General features: G+C 45.4%; 1 protein-coding gene across 1 annotated transcript; it reads left to right on the top strand.

Moving 5' to 3' along the window:
- Positions 1-4,120: 4,120 nt before the first annotated feature.
- Positions 4,121-8,715, top strand: LOC101478108 (uncharacterized). Its single transcript, XM_004572250.6, has 6 exons — positions 4,121-4,330; positions 7,238-7,383; positions 7,625-7,689; positions 8,174-8,335; positions 8,418-8,522; positions 8,609-8,715. The coding sequence occupies exons 1-6, from the start codon at positions 4,184-4,186 to the stop codon at positions 8,647-8,649; spliced, it is 666 nt and encodes a 221-aa protein (XP_004572307.2). The 5' UTR covers positions 4,121-4,183; the 3' UTR covers positions 8,650-8,715.
- Positions 8,716-9,358: the final 643 nt, after the last annotated feature.

Raw genomic sequence — 9,358 nt, 5'->3', positions numbered from 1 at the left:
CGAAACCGTGCAGAACGTTTTGTGGGCAGATTTATATAAATTCGACAAGCTAAACTCATTCTGTGCTGTACAGCAGCAGTCCGTAACCTTTTTTGCACCACGGACCAGTTTAATGTCAGACAATATTTTCACGGACCGGCCTTTAAGGTGTCGCAGATAAATACGACAAAATAAAATTATACAAACAAAGACAGAAACGGTGGTATTTTGTAAATATAATAATAAACACGAATTCACTGTGTAATTGTGTAACTTTATGAGCAGCGTCCTCCTGAAATGTGCCAACAACGTCCTCCTATGTGCTGCTCTCTGGTCGCTATGGTAACGCGTGAATAGTTCTTTCAAAATAAGACACACGACCACGACACGGGAAAAGACACAGGGAAACCGACTCAGCGGACCGGCACTGGTCCATGGCCCTGTTGGGGGCTGCTGCTGTACAGGAGACACTGTACTAGGTTGATGGACAATTGTCTACAACAATCACAATGCACAACACAATGTACTGAAAAAAATTATTTGTATTGGGACAGCCTTCGTCACATTGCTGTGACGTAATCGGCCTTAAAATGCGGCCTGTAAGGCTGCAGACCCTGAATTGGGACACAGCCATTAAATACAAAAGGTGGACGGAGCTAAGAGGAAACAGCTGGGAGACACGGCTGACGAGCCAGGGAGAGCACAAAGCTGAACGCACAGACATAAGGCACAGACCTACAAAGTAAAACATGAAGTACACGACAGACAGAGAGATCCAGACGAGACACGGAACTTAACAGATGCAGACTCATGAGCAGACAAAATAACATCATGGACAGACAGAGGGAACACAGAGAAGAGGGAACACAGAGAAGAGGGAGCACAGAATAAACACCAGGAGACCAAATAACAAAACCTAAAAACTAGAACTCAGGAAGTACTGCCAAACCAGGAAGCTGAAATACTAGGACAGAACCAAAACAGACAGTCATACTTTGTAATAAAATCAAAAGAAAAAGTACAAAACCAAAAACACTGGCTCACCGACGCAGGACCCTGAGGTCCCACAGGACGATAATCACACGACATAAATCGATAAAACCTGTAAGCCAATCAAACGCGCATGTAACGTTTGCAGTTTGACACAAAGTGATATGTTTCTCCTGTTTGTCACATTTTCACTGCACTCTCGCTTCGTTGGGATGAATTAAGCTTAATTTAGAAAACCAGATTAAACATTTTTCTCAAAATGAGTTCAAAAACATGTTTGTGTAACTCACTGTGGGCTCTTCTGGTTTTCAAATGTACGCTGTTTAAAAAGAAATGTGTGAGTGTGTCAGCAGACATGGTGGTCCACGGTGATGATGATGGGGAGGAGGAGGATAACCTCTGAGCCTGTGTCATTAGAGGAAGCAGCTCTGAGCTCACGGGTTCACCTCGTGTCTGGAGCTGGAGCTCTGGCGCCCTCTAGTGCTCACCAGCTGTTACAAGAACCTTCGTCTGTGGGCAGCAGGCTGTGAGGGTGGAGAAAACAAACACGCCTACGGATGCTAGTAAAATGTTAGATATTATAAACGCTTCATAACATGCTTAACAGCATAATAAATAATACTGAAAAACTGTTCTGATTAAACTGGATGCAAAGCATACAGAAATACTCGTGTATCTCTGGGGCAGTGACCCCTGACCTCTGTCTTTTTTTTTACTGAAGCCATGCAGAGTGTTACTTTCATGTTGTGCAGGGAATGGGAGGAAATTCTGTGCTTTTTAATTGCTTTTCCAGAACTTTAATCCCTCAAACCTGTAAACGTAACGCACTTTTCTCTGTTTCTCATATATATGACCCTTGGTTATGTTGGAGTACATATTTTTAAAAGTTTATTCTTCAGCCACCACCCTGCCATGAACCTCGGGATAGGCTAGACCTCAAAGTATACAGCTAACCTGCAGAGCTGCCAAGTAACAAAGTACAAATACTTCTGGACTGTACTAAAGTACAATTTTCAGGTATCTGTGATTCAGTGCTTTTTTTCTGACCACTTTTTACTTTTACTCCCTACATGTTTACACAAACACATTTCTATGAGCTGAACAAACATCAGCAAACACACAAACTGTGTGTGTGCAGTTTGTCTCACAGTGTGCTGCAGCTAAAGTCCGGCTGCTGATCTGACAGGGAGAGAAAAGACAGAGATGGAGACAGATGATAAAGAAGGAGAGAGCTTAGTGTTAAAGGACGGACTGAAACGAACTGAGACAGACTGACTGTGTTATCTAAAGACTGCATGAGAATCCTCTGCAGGTCAGCGCAGGATATACAGGTGAGTTTGCTGCACTCTGATTGGTTTACAGTAAAGACCAGTGTGTGACTGGTGCACAGTGGCTGTGGATTCATGGTCACAATTAGCTGATATAAAGACAGCATCAACAGTGTCAGTGTAGAGGATGGAATCAGCCAGGACAGCTCAGGGGACATCTGCTCACATCTGGATGAATCCAGGTGTGTACATGCACAGAGAGCAGCAGGTCAGCTGATCACAGCCTGCACACCAAGAACATCTACTGGTCTAGCTGTACCTGAATTGGGACACACCCTTTGTTGGCTGGATTTACGTACTGCAGGGACACAAACATGTCCTTAAAATGTCTTTTTGAGCTCAGACTCCACTTTATAATATTCTGTGTGCAGCTGGAAAACACCACTTGCACTGTGCCCCACAATCTTTATTTGTCACTGGCATTTAGCTAATGAGTAATCCCAAGATTGCCTTTCACCTAACTGCTGACACGGGTTGCAACATAGCTGGCATCAGTGCTGCCAGACTTAAGCATTCCCAACCCCCGCCCGCTTCCTCTGACACATGTAGGGTCTTGGGTGGGGTGCCACACAGGCCACAGTTGGAAGGCCTTTGGCTTTGCTCGCTGTGCTGTGCAGCCACCCGTCCCTCCTTTTTAATTATAAAGTAGTATTTACAGACCACCACATACAGGACCCTGGGGGACAGGTGCGTTACCCAGAGGTTGGTGGCTGCATGCACCTTATACATTGGGGGGGGGCAGACTGTTGACAAGCTGTCAAGTGCTTATGTTGCAACTGTCCCCTAATTTGTAATAGCACTCTAGGTTTCATGCAATCATACTCATTATTCACACCTCATACGCTCACGTCCACCAACGCATGCACCCTGTAGGGCATGTTTAACACAGACAAGCAGGGCGGGGAGCAGGCAGGTCTTTCTACACCCGTTTCCTGCACCCTACCTGAGCCCGGGCTGTGTGTGTCTGTATGGTCAGCACTTCCTGTTCCTGTTCCAACACACAGTGGTGGTTTTATGAACCTAATCGGTGTAGTCAGTTTAATTAAAAAAACAACAACATCAACAACATCTTATTTCATAGCGTGATCTTGACGTGCATCATTCAAAGCACATTTTCTGTTGATTAACTCACTGATTCTATTCACTTTATTCACTCACTGTCTTTACTGTTTTGCTAGCTTAGCTTAGCTTGTAGCCGACTCGCTAGCAGCATGGCTACTTCACCTGTCCCTCCTGCACTTTCCTGCTCATTGTGTCAAATGTTTAGCTACTCCTCGGCCTCCTTTAGCAGTAATGATACCTGTAATAATAGATTAATAGATTAGATCATAGAATAATAATAATATAGAATAATAACAGATTAGATCATAGAATTGAATCATATCTGTTATTAACCTCTGTCTCTCTTCCACAGCATGTCTGCAGTTTAACTCATTGCTGTGTGTTATCTGGCTTCATGGACAGAGCATTTAATGGGATCTAAAGCTGTTCATTGCACCTTCAACCAAGTGTTATGCATTAGGTAAAACCCGGCCCATAAGTCATCTGGAGCAGTTTTACAAAATTCGGTAAATGTGATGCAGTCCTTCCTCATCATCATCATCATCACTGTCTCTGCTGTAGTCGCTGTGACTGACGATGGCAGCAGTGGTGGCAGAGTTCAGGCTGTGTTTAGTGTTATCCCGAGTACCAGTCTGAATGTCCTTGATGGCTGCTTAAACAAACCCGAGCGAGATCGATACACAAACACAGAGGTTGTGAAATCACAGAAGGCCCAGAAACATCTGAACTGTGCGCAGGAAAACCTTTGTGTCCAAACAGTGTAAACCTGCAGGTTTGTCTCTCCTGCAGCTCGTATAAAAACTGAGTGGCTCAGACTTGGTGACATGTCTGCCACCATCAGCATTATGAATCTGTGGCTCAACTGTCGCTTCCATTTCCTGTTTGCAGCGCTGGTTCTCAGCAGCTCGGCTTTGACACCTGAGGAATGCAAACCGCTGGTGACGCCGCTGTCTATGGAAGACCCCTCTGTGGTAAGACTCCTCTGATTGCTGCCTAGGTCTGTGGGGTGGGCTGTGGAGTTAACAGGTGAACGTGGTGCTGAAGTCATTGTTTGCTGTGGAGGTTCAGACTGATTTACAGCTTCATCATTAAATAACTGCATCTTAGTTTCCACTGCAGGATGGATAAAATACTTTGGTTATTAAACTGCCTACAAATGTAGACTACACACTTTTATTTGCACTTTGAAGTGGCTGAGTGAAGCTGTTGGAGAATATTTGGTTTTCACTAACAATGTTTTTTCACCTGTCCCATTTGGTTCTTTTGCCATCAGAATTATTGTCTAAAGGCAAAGAAAGATGCCCAACGGATTTACTTTACCAAATGGACCGTGCTGTATTGGTCTGTTTGATTCACCTTTGCTTTTACTGTTTATTTTATTTTCACTTGCTACACACGGGACAGACTTGACTGGAGAAAGAAAAACAGCGGGGAAGAGGGACGGGGATAAAAAAACTAAAGCCAACAAAATAAGCAGACAAAAAATACAAATATCAATCACCTGGGTCACCTGTTGACAAAGAAAAAAGGGAAAACAAGCAAAGAAAAAGAGCAACATAATAAACAACATCATCGTGATTATCTATGTGAATATAACAGTAAATATGTCTGTGAAGGTTCTCAGTCATCCAGGTCATCGTAGTCTAAGGAGCTTCAAAGAAAAGCGTCTGGACTTCTTTAAGTTGCTTGAAGACGTTTCACCTCTCATCCCAGAAGCTTCTTCAGTTCTAAGGTCAAATGGTGGAGAGTCCCAGATATAAACCTAGTGGGAGTTTCCCCCCACAGAGGGACAAAAGGACCCCTGATGATCCTCTAATCACCTGATTAGTGGCTCAGGTGATTATCTGGGACTCTCCGCCATTTGACCTTAGAACTGAAGATTATTATTATTATTATTATTATTATTATTATTATTATTATTATTATTTTATTGTGCAGCACGTAGGATTGACAGCGCACAGTGTGCTTTGAGGTAGGAGCCAAAAAGGGTGTAGTTTGTGTGTGTGAGCACCCGTGTGTACACCTGTGAGCATGGACGCGCTTGTTTTTAAAAGGTTCCTTCATGTAATGATCTGCTAGAGGGTGTGGGGGGGGCCACAGCCCCGTCCTCCAGGGCATGAAGCAGGTATGGAGGAGATCAAGACTCCAGACATCCAGAGGCCCCCAGAACACAAGAGACCAAGGAAGACCAACAGAGGGGCAGCCGCGCCACTGTCCCAGAAAGAGCTGAGGAGAGTCCCAGATGAGGGCTCACTCAGCAGCCGCGGAGCAGAAGCCAGGGGGGGTTGCAGTGACGCGCCCGTGAGCTGCGCCAGAGTGACCGAGCCCCAGGCCGAGAGGCCGAGGGCACCCCACCCCCGAAGTGGCCCGAGCGAGCCCCAGGCTCCAGGCCCCGATAAGCGGCCGCCAAGGAGTGAGCCGGTGTGTAACTGGACGCCCACCCCCAGACACAGAACCACCAACGCACCGATGTCTGAGGGAGTCCGTCACTGGCAGGGGAAGTGGTGGTGGGTGGAGATAGGCCTCCAAACCTTGGAGGGCCTGAGATGTCCCCAGAGAGGTGGCGTCTGACACCCAACCTGACATATAGACACAGACATACAGGCACACACAGATACAAACATCCATTCCCACCCTCATGCTCTCATATGCACTTACTCCACACTCAACCAACGTGGAGACAAACATAAAGAGACGCTGTACACACGATCACACTCCCCAAGCGTACTCTACAAACCGGGTCTAGGTGCCCCCGCCCCTGGAGGGGGGAACTGCACCCAGACCCAGGTGGTGTTACCCTCTTCCCTGGGGTGGGGAGAAGCAGACTGCCCCGACTCCGCAGCAGCAGGGAGGCCCCACACTCCAGACCGCAGTCGGACGGCCAACTCCTCCTCCTAGCCCCCCCGCCCAAACAGGCAGCAGAGAACGGGGGTGAGAGAAGACTCCAAACCTCCCTCCACCCACTCATTTGTAGTGTTGATGCATGTGTGTTCTAAGGTGCATTTAAAACCCAGGAGGGCTTGGAGCTACCTGCCAGAGAGCAGCAGGTAAGCGCATAGCCCCTCCTGCTAGCCCTCAGTGTCTACCTGTATTTAAAATTGAGAGGTGGGCAACGGCGCCAGAGGTGAGGTGTACACCCTGATGGTCTTCTGGATGCCGTGTAGCGTGCCCACCCCCAAGATCGTACATGTATGTGTTATGAGAGTGTGAGTAATGTGAATGTCTAAGTTGTGGGATAAAATTGAGGCTCCACAAAAATGGAGCTCAGCATTGTTAATTTCATGTTTCCTGAGTGACTGAAGCACATTTGAAACAACAGAAGTCGAGCCTTAAAACCCCAAAAATGTGACTAGTATCAAAAGGCTAAAAGTAAAATTACATAAAATCCACCCATCCATTCTCTTCCACTTCCATTATAAGTCAGGGTCGCAGGGAGACTGACATCTATCTCCATTATCACAGGAAGCAGGCACACCTGGACAGGTGTCCAGCCTGTGGCAGGGCTAACACAGAGAAGTGTGTGGACGGAGAAAACATGAAAACAGGAAGAACCCAGCCAGATGGGAGATTCCAGATCTCCTTGCTGTGAGGACACAGTGCTAACCACTGTGTGCAGACAGCGCCCTCTCCTGTCTTATTTAGTTATTGTCAGTAATAGTGATTGTCGATTGATTATTATTATTATTGTTGATTATGATTAGTGACTTATTGACTGGTCAGTGAGATTCAAACAGGGATCTGTTTTCTTCAGGTGTGACAGCTTCCTGTTGGGTCAGGAAGAACAGGATACGAAGCGCTGTCATGTTTTTGGTTTATTTAATAAAACTCATGTAGCAGGCAGCGTGTCAGCTGACTAGGCCACTTCCTTGTCTGTGCAGATGTATGGCAGGGTGAACTTCCTGCTGGGCTACACCAGTCACGACGTCTACAAAGCTCTCCTGAACCTGACCGACAGCTCCTGGGTGAAGATCAGCGCCTCACCAGTGCGCTCTGGGGAGGTCGTCATGTTGCAGGAAAACAGGATGTGAGCTCATCACACGCATCAACATCTGTTACCATTAAGCCCATCCATCCTGCACCAGAGGGTAGCAGACAGTAACAACACAACAGGGGGCAGCAGGGGGTAATAAGAGGCAACAGAGGGAAGCAAATGGTAACGGGGCATAACAGAGGTCAGCAGGGGGCAGCAGGCAACAGACAGTAACTGAGGGCAAGAGAGTTTCTGAAGTGGGCGTGAGTTTATTCTTTCTCTCTGATGTTCTCAGGAATGGAACCTGCATGACTTCAACGACGAACGTAACCTTTGAAGGAAACACTGCCACGGTGGAAAGTACGCAACCCACTCGACCTGACACACTACAGAGAAGTTCCAACATAAAAGCTGCAAAGTTTTCATGATTCTTTTTCCTGTTCTGTCTCATTTTAGATTAACTTTTTCATTTGTTTCCAGTAATATTGTTTCTTCCATCACTCATATTTTCTCTGAAATCGGTTAATTCAAACAGCTTGATATTTTTCAGTTCTTTTTTCTTCTATCTAAGGTCATTCTAGGGGATTTTTAGCTGCTTTTTTGTTTAGATGATTGTACATTCATCCCCAGGTTTTTGTGTCATTTTCCTGCATATCATCTAAGTTATTTTCAGTTAAACTCTTTGTGTCTGATTTAATTGTCTTTTAATATTAGATTGTGTATTTGTCTCTTGTAAATTGATCTCTGGCGTTTTCCTACGTGAGGTTTTCAGTCCTCGAGGTGCAGTTGGACTTCCTGTTTCAGAAGATCATGTTGTTATTACATGAAATTTTTCTGTTCCCAGTGGCCAACTCCACGTCTTCGTTCTACTTGCTGCCGAGCTGTGACGGCTGCCTCGTCTTCGTGATAAACAGCACGGCTAGAAACACCAAACGTCTGCTTAAATTACTGAAGATCGATATAGATGCCAGCGATGAGTTCGTTGCTCATTCCCTTTATCTTCTGGGTAGGACGAAAATTAGACACAGAAGTTAAAATTCTCATTTAAAATCCAAAATGTTCATCCGTTTGAGTGTTTTTGTTTGCAGGCAAAGAGTCAACCCTGAAGGAGCCGGAGCTGGAACACTTCAAGCAGCAGGCAACATGCTTGGGCTTCTCCGGAGACCCGGACTTCATCTACAACCCAGAGAAAAGTGCTTCACTTTAACTGTTTGCACTAGAATCTGAGAAATCAGTCTGAGGTGAATCAGGTGATGCGACTGTCTGTTTCTCTCTGCAGGTTTCTGTGCTGAAGGTGAAGGTATCAAGATTCCCAATTAGAGAAACCACCTACCATCAGAAACCAAGACTTCACCTGAGAAAGTAAAGAGATCAAAATCATAAAAAGTGTGTCTGCATCTTTTATTCTGGGCTTTTTAATGTAACATGGTTTAAAACCAAAGGTCTGCAGACTGCGATTACAAACACTGGTTTCTGCAGATGAGCAAACAGAAGCGATCACTGAGGAGCTGTAATCATGGCCTCAGTCTTGGCACAGAGGCTATTTTTGGTGAAGCAGCCTCTCCAGGGCTGAGTGACACGTGCTTGGGATTACAGCAATGACTCTAATATCGCTAAACAGCGCAGAATCGCTGCTTTCACAAACTGTTCAAAAGTTATAGTAATTTTAAAAAGTGTTGTAAAAACCTTTGGCCAGCAGCGTGTTAGGGGTTACAGTGTTAAGTAAGGGAATTGCCTTAGCATGGTTAAACACAGGACAGAGGAAGGTACGAACTCTAGCGAGGGTTTCATTTTAACATTATACCAACTAAGTCATTAAGTGTAACTGGATAATGAGGAAATGACTCAAGGACCGTCTTCATAAGGGAGGGACCTAAGGAGGATATCAACCCATCGCCTTGCAGTGTTGGGAAGGTTACTTTTAAAATGTATTCCACTACAGATTACAGATTACATGCCCCAAAATATATTTTGCAACGTATTCCGTTACGTTACTCAATGAGAGTAACGTATCCTGATTACTTTGGAT

This window comes from Maylandia zebra, linkage group LG22 (genome assembly GCF_041146795.1).
Source record: "Maylandia zebra isolate NMK-2024a linkage group LG22, Mzebra_GT3a, whole genome shotgun sequence".
Taxonomy (NCBI): domain Eukaryota; kingdom Metazoa; phylum Chordata; class Actinopteri; order Cichliformes; family Cichlidae; genus Maylandia; species Maylandia zebra.
The sequence above is the reverse complement of the archived record's forward strand: the minus strand, read 5'-3'. Positions and strand labels throughout refer to the sequence as shown.